General features: G+C 40.8%; 1 protein-coding gene across 3 annotated transcripts in view; it reads left to right on the top strand.

The window, feature by feature from the left end:
* Positions 1-1,582: 1,582 nt before the first annotated feature.
* The window catches only part of ehmt1a (euchromatic histone-lysine N-methyltransferase 1a), a 56,581-nt gene continuing 42,335 nt past the window's right edge, over positions 1,583-15,828 (top strand). The window contains exons 1-7 of one of the 3 annotated variants that reach the window (XM_024804477.2): positions 1,583-1,667; positions 4,030-4,399; positions 4,506-4,641; positions 13,472-13,554; positions 14,176-14,404; positions 14,546-14,691; positions 15,677-15,820. In XM_024804477.2, the coding sequence (XP_024660245.2) occupies positions 4,037-4,399; positions 4,506-4,641; positions 13,472-13,554; positions 14,176-14,404; positions 14,546-14,691; positions 15,677-15,820 (1,101 nt within the window). In that variant the 5' untranslated portion in view covers positions 1,583-1,667; positions 4,030-4,036. The remainder of the gene's footprint in view (positions 1,668-4,029; positions 4,400-4,505; positions 4,642-13,471; positions 13,555-14,175; positions 14,405-14,545; positions 14,692-15,676; positions 15,821-15,828) is intronic. The other 2 variants (XM_076890696.1, XM_076890697.1) reach the window with 2 other exon arrangements.

The raw sequence follows: 15,828 nt of genomic DNA, 5'->3' as shown, positions 1-15,828 counted from the left end.
TCATAGGTATCTAACTAGTCCTGAATATTCTGAATAAATGTGTGAGATGGCCCTCAGGCCTCTACGTCCAGGCTTTGGTGACTACTTGGATTGTCTTATTTAGAGCAATGTGTGTCACTTTGGTTAGTTGCTCAACTGAGGCTGATTTTGTTCAGTCTTTTGCTAACTGAACTTTGACATTTAACATGCTAATTGAAGCGTGTAGAGTCTGAGATGTAGCTCTTTTTTTCTGTATTGTACAATCTGATTTAGGGGTGAATTTACTGTGATTTCCACCCCTAGAAAGATTGTCAACTGTGTTGCATGTTTTGAATAATCTTCTTCAGAGTAGACTTCTGGTGTAAGCTAATAGGGAATGAAAAGAACTATAAAAAGCTGCTGTGGTTTTAATTTTCCAAGAGAGGTGTTATGTATTTAGCAATACATTGTTTAGTCACACTATTATTATTATGTTCTAAACAGAAGAACATCAAGTGTGATGTATGTGCGCATTGATCCACCTGTGCTTTTCCATGACATGTTTAATAAAAGTAAGTAACTTTCCACTTAAAGGGTTGTTGTGCCTAAGTAGCTAAGTTATAATGCTCCAAAGACACCTGTAAGCTATTGCCATTTATGTAAACAGAGAACTCGTGTACATTAAAGGTGGCGAATTATACAAGGCATAAAAGCAGCCTGATATCAGATATAAGTGTTACAGGGTAGCACAAAAGAGGAAAGAAATGTAAATCATGCCTATGTGTCTTGACTCAGCATGTGATGACAATGTATCAGAAAAGCTGAGAATAATTACTCTAAAGCAGGGGTCTCAAACTTAAATGAACTCTGGGCCAATGCTGGCACTGTCATCTCATTGGAGGGCCACTTTATGTTCAAGTAGTACAGTAGTGCATTTTGTATTTAACAAAATAAAAATACAGACATTAGTTCAATGAGAGAATCAAACACTAACACAGCCAATCCCTCAACATGTTTGTAATCTCTGCTCATATTGCCTTCATAATAAACTAGGGTGGCCATATTTTGACTTCCAAAAAAAGAGGACACTTGACCCAGTCAGGAAGAAATTTAATGATACTGTTTGTTTAAAGAAAATTTTAACATATTCAAACGATGCCTTCTCTGTGCGGTTAATGAATGGTGAAATAAAAAAAATGTCATATAGGCCTTTACAAGTCAACTAGTGCAAAATAGGAGGACGGTTGGACATCTTATAATAAGCTTTTCTTTTCTTTTTTTTGCTTTTTAAAGAACTTAATTTAAGATTGCACTCAACAAGGAACAAATCCTTCCTAACAAAAAAGTAACTTCAGGTAGTGTTTAACTAAAACACAGAATCTTTATTTGAAATAAAGTATGGGATTGTTTTGTAATTATCCAGGAAAACACCGACTTATCAGGGGTAGTGGCAGTATTGCCAGTTTAAAGACTGGCTCGTCTTAGCTGAAATAAATACATACGTCTGGTTAGTGCTACTGAATGAGTTGAGGTCTTCGGCTAATGAAAGCAGAGACTCTACAACACTTGAAAAAGATTTCACCAAGGATGCAAGTTGCAAGCGCTCCCAATGCGTCACGTGAGCATGCGGGTGGGGCGGAAGTGAGGACCGTAGTCTTCCTGTTCCAGCGGTCCCACCTTAGTTTGGACAGCTATGCGGATGAGTGTAGGTAGGATGAAACTCTGCTGGTGTAACTTTTTGTTTTGGCTTTTAGCGCTACAACCTCCGGTTGCCCGTTATCACTCGTGGCTTGCAATGCTTCTCTACGGAAGCGAGCTTTGCACGGCCTTTCTTGCATCTTTAACCCAGTTTGTGTTTCTAATGTATTAGCATACTTTCTGGTCACAGAGCTAACTGTTGACTTCTCTAAAGGCGCTAAAGAACATGTAATACTTGAAAAGCGTGAAGGGTGGTTTTTCAGACACTCCGAGTTGTTTTGTGGTATCTGGAGATTCCTCAAAGACTCCTGTAGCGATCACGACTAAAAAGAATTCGTCCACGAAAGGATTACAAATATTTGATTTCGTTTCCTAACTTAGGCTTTTGCTTCCGAATGAAAATAAAGATGGCAGCCCATCTGCCGCAAGAATAACATGGGAAATGGCATTTCAAAAACGTATTTTGCATGGATTGGATTGTTTGAAAAGGTCTTTTGGGAGTCTCCAAACAACCCCGATACGATAGAAAGTGCCTTTGAATAACATTCAGTAGTTTTCGAAAGTACCCGCTAAGTTTACTTTTAGGATAAACGGTGGTTAGCTCTGTTACCGCTGAGCTGCTATTGGAAACCAAAAAAAGGGGCACAAACTGACAACAAATATTCGTATTCTTTCTTTACTGCTGCTTTCGAACTTCTGTGTATATAAAAGTTGTTAGAATTCAGTCCTAAGCGAAACACGCAAATAGGCGACGTGAAATATGTATACTGTGTGGTGTGTCACGTGACATGACAAAAATGAATGGCCAGACCCCTTCGGGTCAAAGTTCATTGACATGCAAACATGTGATAATTGTGTTTTTGCTGCAATCTCCATTACCCTCTATGTTGAAGGGTATTTGCACTGCTTTTAGTTAGTCTTAAGATCAGATGTCTCAAACTGCATAGCAGTGTAACCTCGAAAAGGAGCGCTAAAAACAACAGTACAATTTAATTCTCTTTAGCTTTATTTATGTAGTGAGTTTACAACAAGCTCAGAAGGCCTTTTGGTAAGGTCACTACATGCATAAGGAACCTTTCATGTAGTCTGTTGATGAATAAAGTCTAACCTGGGGTCCGTTCTTCGTACCTCGCTAAGTAAGTTAGCTGGATTTGATTGTTGACGATTTCGCGTGATCCTGGATCGTTCGGTTCCCCGAAGCTCATCCGGGACTTGCTGTCATAGCAACAGATCCGTAAGCGTAAACCTGCTCGGGAGCAGGCTTGCTTTGTGTAAACAAGATTAGATCGCGGCCACTCAGGTATGTCCGCTTCATTTATACGAAAGCAACAGCGATATTTTACCACTGTTTTACCATAAATAAATATTATCAAAGTAACTAAAGATAATGCAGTATTTGATTCTTTTATTGATTTCATAAAGATACATACAGGTCATTTCCTAAAAAAGGGGAAATGTACTATTAATCATTCTATTTCATGTATTTGATTATTTCAGATGTAATTCATATTTTAGAGTAGTAATAGTAAATTACTTCATGTAAGCAAGATGAGAGACCACGGCTATAAAAGCGAAGGTGGATTTGGGAAGTCTGTATACGCGAGCCACCCATTGCGGAAGGTGCAAGATTGATAAGGAGAGTTTTCAGAATTCAGCGTATATTGCGGGATAGACAGGATCCTTTAGCTCAGTGCTCATAGAGAGATATCGATTTTCCTGTGAGGGTATTATTTACTTAACCAACTTGTTGACGAGGGGGTGCAGGACCACCACCTGTCTTTTTTTGCTCTGCCCTTTTCTTGGTTGCTGTTATAAACAAACAAACAAACAAACAGATTATTTCAGGGTCTCTTTTCAAGAGACTAAAAGCAATATAAGTGATAAATATTACCATTCTGTAGACTATTCTTATATTTCACTTTTACTTGTTCCCATGTTCTAGTGGGTCCTGTTGTGGCTCTAATGTGAAAGAGGATATAATGTAATATAATATATTATAATATGGTGTAATATAATAAATTTACCCTACCGCCTACTGGTGTTGGCCAGAGGGGCCGATGGCGCGATATGGCAGCCTGGCTTCTGTCAGTCTGCCCCAGGGCAGCTGTGGCTACAACCGTAGCTGCCTCCACCAGTGTGTGAATGTGAGAGTGAATGAATAGTGGCATTGTAAAGCGCTTTGGGTGCCTTGAAAAGCGCTATATAAATCCAATCCATTATTATTATTAAATTACTTACTAGTTTAATTTGTCAGCGAGCTCAAAGTTAGCGCGATGATTTGATCTTGGATGTGTCATTTGATCTTGGATGTAGTAAGCGAGGTACGAAGAACGGACCCCAGATGACAGTACTACATGTGATTATTTTGCACAGCACAGCAATGGATCACAGCGCAGCCGATGAGGGTCCTTCTCCCAGCAGACAACCTTCAAGTCCTGCTTCTAGAACACCTGTGGGTGTCAAAGGACAAGTGTCACTGAGCAGTCAAAGGCCCAAAGTATTGATAACTCCCTTTCACAGCTCACCCATAGCCAATGCAGCTTTTCACAGCAAACGGACAGCAAGTGGGAATCCTCTGGGCTCTCCTGTCAGCTTTTTTCTGGGCACTGCTGGATGTGTGACCACTCCACTCTTCAGAGAAAGACCTACTGCTGCTGGGAACTCAGAAAGACAGGCTCACAGTTCAGGCTCATCACAGGTGACGCCAGGAAAAAAAGTGCAAGCAAGTCCGTCTACTGACAAGGTAAACAGATTTACTTTGAAATGTTATCAGGCAGTATTTAGAATATCCTGTGTTTATATAATGCACATATAAACTTGATAACATGACATTCTCATCGTCTTCAAAGGGTGCCAGCTTGAAGATGTCAAAGTTGGCTGTGAGAGACTCAGTGAAGTCTGGACCGCTGTTCAACATGGAGCTTCATCACAGCCCCAAAGGCAAAGGAAAGAAGACCGTCTCCACTTCAGTCAAACCTCAGGCTGGTTAGTCCATCCATTCCTTTGGAAACTTAAATTTTTATGAAATCTTTTATTGATTCCAGTTTGCTGCAGACAGATGGCATCATAAGTAACAAGTATGCATCAAAGTGCATGCCACGTTTACTGTTTAAAGGAGTAGGTGAAGAAGAAATCTGTGCATATATATCAAAGGAGCTATGTTTAGAAATGTGTCCAAACAGCAGTTTGCATCTGAGTAAGAATACAGGAATTCTCTATATCTGTGTCCGTTCCCTACCTTTACTTCATCTGAACTACTTACATACTTAACAGATTTTTTGCTGGGAACAAGTGGAAAAGACAAATAATGTTAAAGGCTTTAAGATAGGTAGTTCTTAAATTTTAACTAAAAATTGTTTTCTGTTCTTGTTTTGCAGTTGCCTGTGTGAGGCATTTAGTAAACAGGTGTAAATTGATACTGTGCAGTCAGTAATCATGCTCCAAATATTTTTAAAAAGGCAAATCATTTAAGCCTATATACCCGTATTGATAGAATTTCTTTGTTAACTCAAAAGACACGACGTTGAACTTTCATTCCCAGCGCTTTATTCGTTACGCCATTTTACATACATACAACAACAACACTTCGCGGTCAACAGTACTCTCGCGATATAACAGAAAATAACAAGTTAACAATCTCCCTCTTTCTTTTAAAAAAATAAAAGTATAAACACACCCCTGTAAACATTTGTATACATATATGTATATATTTATATAAACAAAAAAAAACTTTTCAAAAGTGCTTTGCTTTACTTAAAGCATACTATCATTGCACACAATAAACAATGGTGCATTTTAATGCAAAGACAACTTTGTAAACAAACGATTACAGTATCCAGAGTCCTTCATCTAGCGCCTTTAGAAGGGTTAAAGGTGAAACTCCCTTTTTTGTCAGACAATCAGCAAGTTGAGATTTTGAGTCTGACCAACAAACCTGTCTGATTTTCTTGGCTTGTATGAGCTCTTTAATGCTGCTCATTTCTAGCCTCAGTCTCTTCTCTGTAACCTGCTTAGTAGACTTGAGTGCATCAGACATCAGAATCAGAATCAGAATCAGAATACTTTATTGATCCCTGGGGGAAATTATTTTTTGTTACAGTGCTCCATTTTAAACCAACATTAAGACAAGACAGACAATACACTAACTAAGAATAGTACAATATATACATATATATACATACATACATACATACATACATACATAAGTCACTTATAAATAAATATTTGGAAAAGAAACATGTGTAGTTGTAGCAGCAAACAGTGTGTTAAGTGGATGCGTTGTACAGGGAGATGGCCACAGGCAGGAATGATTTCCTGTGTCGTTCAGTGGTGCTTTTCGGTAATCTCAGTCTCTCACTGAACGAGCTCCTGTGACTGACCAACATGTCATGGAGTGGGTGGGAGGTGTTATCCAACATTGTCTTTATCTTGGACAGCATCCGCCTCTCCGACACCACCTTGAGGGAGTCCAGCTCCATCCCCACAACATTGCTGGCCTTACGGATCAGTTTATTAAGTCTGTTGGCATCTGCGACCCTCAGCCTGCTCCCCCAGCATGCAACAGCATAGAGGATCGCACTGGCCACCACAGACTCATAGAAAATCCTCAGCATTTTCTGGCAGATGTTGAAGGACCTCAGTCGCCTCAAAAAATAGAGACGACTCTGGCCCTTCCTGTAAAGTGCTGTGGTGTTTTTAGCCCAGTCCAGTTTATTGTCAATGTGTACTCCAAGGTATTTATAGTCCTCCACAATGTCAACACTGACCCCCTGGATTGAAACAGGGGTCAAGTGTTTCCTGGTCTTCCTGAAGTCCACGATCAGTTCCTTGGTCTTTGCCACGTTGAGCTGCAGATGATTCTGCTCACACCACGTGACAAAGGAGTCGACCACAGCCCGGTACTCTGTCTCATCATCCCTGCTGATGCATCCAACCACCGCAGAGTCATCAGAAAACTTCTGAAGATGGCAGGTCTCTGTGCAGTGGCTGAAGTCTGTGGTGTAGAGGGTGAAGAGGAAGGGGGAGAGGACAGTCCCCTGTGGTGCCCCTGTGTTGCTAATCACCTTGTCAGACACACACTGTGGGAGACGTACATATTGTGGTCTTCCTGTCAGGTAATCAACAATCCAGGACACCAGAGAAGCATCCACCTGCATCGCTGCTAACTTATCACCCAGGAGGGTCGGCCTGATGGTGTTGAAAGCACTGGAAAAGTCAAAAAACATGACCCTCACAGTGCTCGCCGGCTGGTCCAGATGGGTGTAGACACGATTGAGCAGGTAGATGATGGCGTCCTCTGTTCCGAGACGAGGCTGATAAGCGAACTGAAGGGCATCCAGATGTGGTCTTACTATGGGTCGCAGCTGGTCCAGGATGAGCCTTTCCAGGGTCTTCATGATGTGGGAGGTCAGTGCCACGGGCCTGTAATCCTGGGGGCCACTGGGACGAGGCGTCTTTGGTACAGGGACGAGGCATGATGTCTTCCACATCACCGGGACCCTCTGCAGACTCAGACTCAGCATAAACAGTTTATGAAAGACTCCACACAGCTGGGGGGCACAGGCCTTGAGGACAAGGGGACTCACTCCGTCTGGTCCAGCAGACTTGCCTGAGTGAAGTCTCCTCATTTGCATCTCAACCTGGTATTGAGTGAAGGTGATGGGTGGGGGAGGGGTGTCAGGAATCTCACAGGAGGCAACATGTGAAGAGAGAGGCTGGCACAGTGGTGTGGCTCTGGATTCCAGGCTGACTGCAGGTGAGGTTGTGGGGGTGGGAGCAGACACTGTGGTGTCGAATCTATTGAAAAACAGATTCAACTCGTTGGCTCTATTCTCACCTCCCTCAGCTCCCCTGCTGTTGGTTGGCCTGAATCCAGTGATGGTCTTCATGCCCCTCCACACCTCTCTCATGCTGTTCTGCTGGAGTTTCCACTCCAGCTTCCTCCTGTAATTGTCCTTAGCCTCTCTGATCTTGTCCTTTAGTAACACCTGGACCTTCCTCACCTCCTCTTTGTTGCCCCCTCTGAAAGCCCTCTTCTTGTTGTTGAGGAGGGCTTTGATGTCCTTAGTCACCCACGGCTTGTTATTTGGGTAACAATGAACAGTCTGAGCTGGAACAATGGAGTCGGTGCAGAAAGTTATGTAGTCTGTGATACACTCAGTAAGCCCATTGATGTCCTCGGCGTGAGGCTCACAGAGTGTTTCCCAGTCGGTGGAATGATTGTCAGTCACACAGATCAAAGGAAAAGCGTTCAGACTAGTGTTACCAGTTGTAAGCTCAGAAAAAAGTGTTGCCAGGAAGACAGCACTGTCTATTCCATCTGACATGGCAAGAGTTTCTCCTGCCAGTATACTTCTAACCACACGCCTGATTTTTTTTAAAGTGCCAGAAGAGAGGACAAAACTTTCCTCCTTTACCCATAAGGACAATTAATGCCCCTCTTTGAATACTGCCATCAGGAAGGTTGCCAAATGATGAAGCATCACTGAAAACAACCAATGCCAGATCCTCACCCAAGTGCTGAAACTTAAGAGTCACTTTCTCTGCCTTAAGTTTACGGATAACTTTGTTCACTCAGGGCTCGCATAATCGCTAGCCCGACGTCCCGAGGCTAGCGATTTTTCCAGTCGGGCTACCAAAATCTATCTCTGCCCTGCCCGTCGGGCTATCATAGGAAGAAAAAAAATATGTCAATGCTTTTGCATTCTTTCGGAAATGTAGCTGGGTAATTATGTCATTGGCATCGATGAGCCACTGTAAATATGTGACATATTGAAATCGCGTTTGAATTTGCGCTTGTTTTTTGCTTTCACTTTGCAATCGCACGAACTGTGTATAGAGAGCGACAGTACTGATTGGTGAGTCACGATAATTTGCGCAGCAATTCCTCTGACATCGTCTTATCAATCGTTAGCTTACTATGCAAACATGACGAGTGAAATCTCCCGCAGCAAGCTTAAACATGTGAGAGGTTGATCGCGCAGAGAATCGCTGAGCGTTATGTGAGTGCATGTGTAAAAGCAGCAGGATATATATTTTAGTTCTGCTGAGCTAAATAAGACAGGTCAGGGTGAAGAAGTGACAGCCAAAGAAAAGCTTACCACAAAACGGAAAAGTTATGACAAATCAGACTATAAAGCAAAAATAAAGTGCAGCTTTATGGTTTCATGTACAAAAGAATTTTTGTGGCTGCATTATGACGAGCTAAATAATAACCAGGGGTGCAGATGAGTGGTCCGCAGGTGCGCATTCGCTGTCAAAATAAAAAATGCGGACAAGATAAGAAGTTGCAACGCGTGTTTGCGTACATAAGATTTTCTGGAGGAGGACAGACATTTGTTTAGAACTCATAAAGATGTCGAAGAAGCAAGCTCCTTTAAGCAATTACTTTGGTGTTCCTCCACCGCAAAGGAAATGTCAGAAGGAGTCCGAACCACAAAAGAAGCACGTATTCTCGGAAAAGTGGTTGCAGGAGGTGAGCTGGCTTCAAACAAATGATGAACGCACAGAGATGTGGTGCAGAATGTGCCGTGAAAATCCCACTCTAGCGGACAAAAACACTGCCTTTTATATGGACGCAAACGTGCGTTGCAACTTCTTATCTGGTGCGCGTCTTTTATTTTGACAGCGAATGCGCACATGCGGACCACTTATGTGCACCCGTGTAAATAACATAATGTTCTGCCGGGTGTGTTGTTGGTTTTCCCTCGATTTCTGAGTTGACAAGCGCCTTTGTTACTGGGACCAGTAATTTTAAGAAAGGCCCCCATTAGAACCCATGAGAAATGCAAGAAATGCATTATTGCTCAGTCTGCAATATCTTTCCCAGAACAAACACCAATTGCAAATAACATACTAAAAATAAACCTGAAAATTCTGTTTAGAACAGCGTACTATGTTGCAAAGAGTGAACTACCACTGGCAAAATTTAGCAGTCTTTGCAAACTTCAAAAAGCAAATGGCCTAGATCTTGGTTCCACTTGTTTCTTACCCGTGACTTCAGTGGAAATTTCAAATTCAGGATCTGACACAGACGGATTCATGTTCTACACAGTTCTTACAAGTTCATAGAAATTTCTGTTCAATTAGAACCAAGTATTTGAGTTGATGATTGCAATTTTTATACAATGTTGTAATTTTTTTGATTAATTTTTTGTTTCTGTTACAATATTATACTTTTATGTATCATATTGTAAAGGAAACAAAACAGGAAACAAAACATCAGTCAAAAAATTGCTCTCTTTTTTTATTCGGGCTACTTAAATTTATTTTGGGCTACCAAAAACTGAAGAGTCCCTGCCTGAAGGGCTACCAGGGATTTTGAAATTTTGCGAGCCCTGGTCACTTCATGAATGAAGGAGTTGACGATCTCTGCAGCTTTCTTTCATGAATAGACTGTACAGTTGCATCTTTGATATTAGATCCAAGGCTACATGTGTCAAACATAACATCAGGCCTTGTTCATCAGGCCACATTTTTTTTTGACCTGAGTTGCTCACATTCCGTTTCACTTAAGGAAGCATCCCTCTGTACAGCCCGTGCTGCTTGTAACTGAACCGGTTGTAGGTTGTCAATGTAAAGTTGTTGATGCACCTCTATTACATCATTAACTGTACAAATGTCCATACCAACATAAGAAAAGCTGTCATGTTCTTCACGGCCCACAAGGAAGGTAGATTTCAGTACAGGAATGTTATGAGTTGCAAAGTGACTTGAACCAGCCCAAAGGAAATCATCAATGTGACATGCAAGCACTCCTGTAATCTCAGATTGTTCATTCTGCCAATAGAACACTGCAGGATCAACCTGTGATATTTTACCACCAGTTTTGAACATAATGTCTTTGACCTTATTATACCAATAAAGTGAAGCATGCAAGTCCATAAACACACTTTTTCAGTTTCCATAGAACATTGTCCTTGCCAGCTTCAGGTGGGGGACGAAGATAAATGTCTCTTGACAGTTCCATTCCCTGCAATAAGGCAGATTTAATGTCCATTGAATTTACTCTCCACTTGTTTTGACATATCACAGCTAGCACCAGTCTGAGGGACTCAGACACACATGTTGGAGAGTCTTTCTGTAGTTCTTTAGTATTTACCTCTTCAAACCCCCGTGCCACAAGTCGAGCCTTTGGGACAACACCATTAGCAGTTTCTTTGAGTGTACAGACCCATCTGGTAGACACAGATTTCTGACCCAGGTCTTTCACTTCATCAAACACACCATTACTTCGCCAGCTCTCAATCTCCTGCTGCTTACAACAACAACAACAACAACAATCTTTATTTATAGAGCACATTAAAAGCCAGGGGCATGCCAAAGTGCTTTACATAAAACAATAAAACAATAAAATGATTTACACTAAAACATCGGAGTCATATAAGTGTGGGATTATGTTCACAGGTAAAAACCACTGATAGGAATAATCTATAGCACACAGCTATAGCAAAGTAGAACTGTACCATCATACACAGTGATAGAGAACATAGACAACGCAACAATAAAATAATAAAATAATTAGCACTATAACGTCAGAGTCATATAAGTGTGAGATTATGTTCACAGGTAAAGACCACTAATAAGAATAAGCTATAGCACACAGCTATAGCAGAGTAAAGCTGTACCATCAAACACAGTGATAGAAAACATTGACAGCGCAGGACAATGCAAAACAACCAGACACATTAATAGAATAACTCACAGAAGCGAGGCGAGAATTTAACTAGTAGAAAAAGCAAGTTCAAACAAATATGTTTTAAGCCGTGATTTAAAAGATTAGCAGAATCAAAGGAAATATCTTTTGTTATGAGTACATCTGCATCTCTGTTTTCAGCTTCAGTGCAAAGACCATCAACAAGTGACATGTCTACAGCTTTCTTTTCACCTTCACTACCATCATGCTCAAGATATTGCACATTGTACCAGTTTTTGTATTGCCCTTTTGCTTTTCCCGCTCTGCCTAGCACTCTGGCTGTGTGTTGAACACCGTTGTCTCTGTTGGTAAAAGTGATCAGCTGTCCTGCCCTTAACTTTACATTTGCAGAGACATGATCAGTGGGTGTAGAGGGCTCATTTGCAGTTTGTGTGACAGACATGTTTTCTGCAGTGTGTGTGACAGACATGTTTTTCTGCAGTGTGTGTGACAGACATGTTTTCTGCAGTGTGTGTTTATCCAGCTCCGTAACTTGTCTCTAGATATTGACTTCATTCTTCCAGCATTCATATGGCCTGGCTTCATCAAGCTTTGGTGGTACTTTGCAATTGGAAACCATCCGCTGCTACCAATGTTAACTCAAAAGACACGACGTCGTACTCTCATTCCCAGCGCTTTATTCGTTACGCCATTTTACATACATGCAACAACAACACTTCGCGGGCAAGAGTACTCTCGCGATATAAAAGAAAATAACAAGTTAACATTCTTTTCCTGACCTGCTAACGTAGGTCATTGTTTACAGAAGACATAAAATTTTTTAGAGCTTAAGTTTTATTTATAATCTGGTATTAAGTTAAAAATGTTTGGAATTTGCATGGTTTTACACCATTAATCAAAACCGTTCCCACGGTGAGAGTTTAATCCACTATATTTTTGAGTTTCACATCAGCAACTTGTATACAAATATTTTCTCCAAAGTTTTTTGTAGTTCTAACTTGAATGGACTGAATTGACCATCATATTTAACAACAGTGTTGGTCAAGTTAGTTGAAAAACGTAAACAGTAACTGATTACTGATTACTTCCCCAAAAAAGTAATCCCGTTACTTTACTGATTACTTGGTTTCAAAAGTAATTAGTTACTTAGTTACTTTTTAAAAACACGATTTATAACCTGAATAGGTGATAAAGCGATAGGTCTTTCAGCCCAATTCTACTTTTTCTGCATAATCCATCATACAAAATGTAATCAAATGGAAAAGTCTCTTTTTTTTTAAACTTGTTTTATCAGTTTTAATCTTTTAACTTTATGCATCAACTAAAAATTAAATTATATGCACCATTCTCTGACTTGAAGAAATTAGTTTAACATTTAAACCTATTTTCTGTACATTCCAGCACATAAAATAAAAATATTTTTTGTGTTTACACTCAGTCTTTCAAATAGATGCAAGTAAAACGCAGCAGAAAATAAATAAAATCAAACACTAGCGGTCCTGTTGCTCTATTTTCACCTGTAAAGCAGGAGTAGGGTAGGCGGAGGTTTACCCTGGTGCAGGTGTGCCGCAGCGGTCAGTGGAAGAATCCGCGAGTTTCTCTGTGAATTTCCCATTACGTTGTTGCGCACTCGGTGCTTGTTTAGGGGTTTTTTTTCGCTGTAAAAAGAAGTTTTCTTCCTACGCACAACGGACACTAATGTTTTTGTCACTTTTTATGGAATCAAACTCAAAGTAAGGTCAGTACTTCCACGCTTTAAACGCTGCACGCTCATACTATCTCCCCTACATGATATATTATCCATTGTTGATCTGCACACAGCTGTTGTCGCAAACGTCGCACTCGCTTACGTCATTGTCATGAGACATTCTCGCAAAAAAATCACGGTTTTAGTAACGCAGTAACGCAGCGTTCCTACAAGAAAGTAACGGTAATCTAATTACCGTTTTTGCGATAGTAATCCCTTACTTTACTCGTTACTTTAAAAAAGTAACGCGTTACTGCCCATCTCTGTTTAACAATGAGATGTCGCTGAAGTTCATGTGCGTGTGAAGGCAGACAAGCGAATACAGTTGACAGTATAAAATTTCACAGTTTTGACATTCGCAGAATAAAAATGTTTATGGTCAAATATTTTTGGTCTTTTTGTCCCTTTCCTAGGTCTGAAGAGGAAAAAGCGGAAGATGGGAATGTACAACCTGGTCCCTAAAAAGAAGGCCAAGGCAGTTAAACAGCCAGAGAAGGCAGGTCTATTAATTTATTTGCTCACTGACACAAACGTTGACTGGGGGTTTGGTTGAAAAGAGGCACTCTACTAAGATATTACGCAGTTGTTAATACCAAGTGCAGATCTTTGAATCACATGGCGTTGTATGTTTCCCTGTTGTTCTGCATACACTTACAGACATTGTTCTTTTGTATGGTTAAATGTTGTTAATTCATTATTTGTCAGACTGATTCTGAGTGGGACATTGGCATTTTTCATTTGTCACTGTCACGATGTGGTTTTCTTGTTCAACTGTTTCAGAACTTTTGCTATGAAAGGATGTCTACACAGAATTCTGTTTGCTTGTTGCAAATTGCTTTGTAGTTACTGGTCACTCGTTCGCTTCAATTTGTTATCATACATGTCAGTCATAATGTCAATACTTTGCTCTCACTGGTAATCACTTGACCTAGAAGTTGAGAAGCTTAATTTGAGACGTGCCCACTGGACTTTGAGGTTGGCAAGTGTTGTCTTCATGGACTTGTTCCTGCAGACTACTTCCAGTTTGGACTAGCCTTTTTTCAAATGACTAGACGTAAATTGTCAGAAAATGTTATTCCTGTCTTTATCAATTTTTTATTATTTTTCTGTGTTTTAGAAAGAGGAGCCTAAAGTCAGAATGGAGAAGAACCAAACTGCAGTTGTTGAGAAACCAGTGAGTCCTCCTGTAACTGTACAGGCTGGAGCAACGACAGCTGTCAGGAGGGAATCGCACGTGGAGGAGATGGAGTCAGGACAAGGGAGCCATGTAGAATACACAGAGCTGGCTTTGGACTGCCTGGACCTGAAAGCTCAGCAGGAGCTTCTCTCACCATCCGTATCAGCAGGTAAGATGAACTTACTGAAGGATAACTGGATTACCTCTAACCTGAAGTCATCACAGCTCCTCTTTTCTTTCTACAATGCTCAGTTTTAGAGTTCACAGGCTTGCTGTGATCTGTATTAGAATAACAGGATTTTGTGTGTAGGTCTGGCAGCATATTCTGAAGTGGCAGAAACAGACTTGGCTGAGGAATTGCCGCTATGCTGCTGTCGCATGGAGACACCTAACAGCAGAGGAGGCCTCTCTGCGTTGGATCAGACCTGCATGGCCATGGAGAGTGCAGATGGAACGGTAAAGATCAACTAGAATAACAAAGACATTCATGGTCTCATTGCCCCTGGAGAAAAAAGCTTCACAGTAAACTATATGAAATAAATTTTATTTGTAAACACATCTTCAGATAAACAATACATGACTTTTTATTTAGCTAAAATTTAGGGTTAGCCAATTAGTGTATGGCAAAACTAAGTACAGCCTTTCTGCTTCGATAGGAATTAAGAGATTAAGTAGTGCTGCTAATCAAATATACTTGATTAGATGACCATTAGTAAGTGTGGGCACCTCTATAAAAGCAGAGGTTTTGGTAAGGCTGGAGCATTCAGCTGTGTTATCAGAAAAATTAGTAATGGTCTTAAAGAAGCAATTGCTGCTGCCCATCAGTCTGAAACGAGTTTTAAGGCCATTTCCAAATAATATAAACTCGTATCATTCAACAGAGAGAATGTCTTTCCATGAGTGAATCTCCCAGTAAATTCACCACAATGGAAGACTGCAGCGGTCAGAGAAATCTGTCTGACAGCTAAAACAGAAAGTCCACAAGTTACATCTCAGACTCTATAGGCCTCAGCATGTTAAATGTTAAAGTTTATCACAGTAAAATTAAAAAATGGCTTGATAGGAAAGGTTTTTAAATGCTATTTTCTCTTAAAAGGTCATGACATCACAGCTTGGCTTTGCTAAGATGCATCTGAACAAAACACACAATTTCTGAATCAATGTCTTTTGGAGAGTTGAGATCAAAGTGCAGATGTTTAGCCTTAATACACAGTGCCACATTTGTCAAAAACCTAGCACAGTGATGGAGAGGTGATGATTTGAGCTTGTTCTGAAGCCACTTTTGTATAACAAAGTATTCTAAAATTAAAAGCAAGACCATCAGCGTGAGAGCTAAAGCTTGGCTGAACTTGTCCTGTCATTCAGCGTGACAATAACCTTGTTTGCATTAATGCTGCATCAGTGTGGTATTCATTTTTTGTGTCTGTGTGTCTCCGCTCAGCTAAATCGCTGTCACAGGCGAGTGATGAAACAGGAAATGATGCGCCCCTCCAACACTGTCCATCTGCTGGTGTTGTGCGAGGATCACCGAGCCGGTATGGTTAAGCACCAGTGCTGCCCTGGATGTGGACTCTTCTGTAGGACGGTGAGCAG

This window comes from Maylandia zebra, linkage group LG12 (genome assembly GCF_041146795.1).
Source record: "Maylandia zebra isolate NMK-2024a linkage group LG12, Mzebra_GT3a, whole genome shotgun sequence".
NCBI lineage: Eukaryota > Metazoa > Chordata > Actinopteri > Cichliformes > Cichlidae > Maylandia > Maylandia zebra.
The sequence above is the reverse complement of the archived record's forward strand: the minus strand, read 5'-3'. Positions and strand labels throughout refer to the sequence as shown.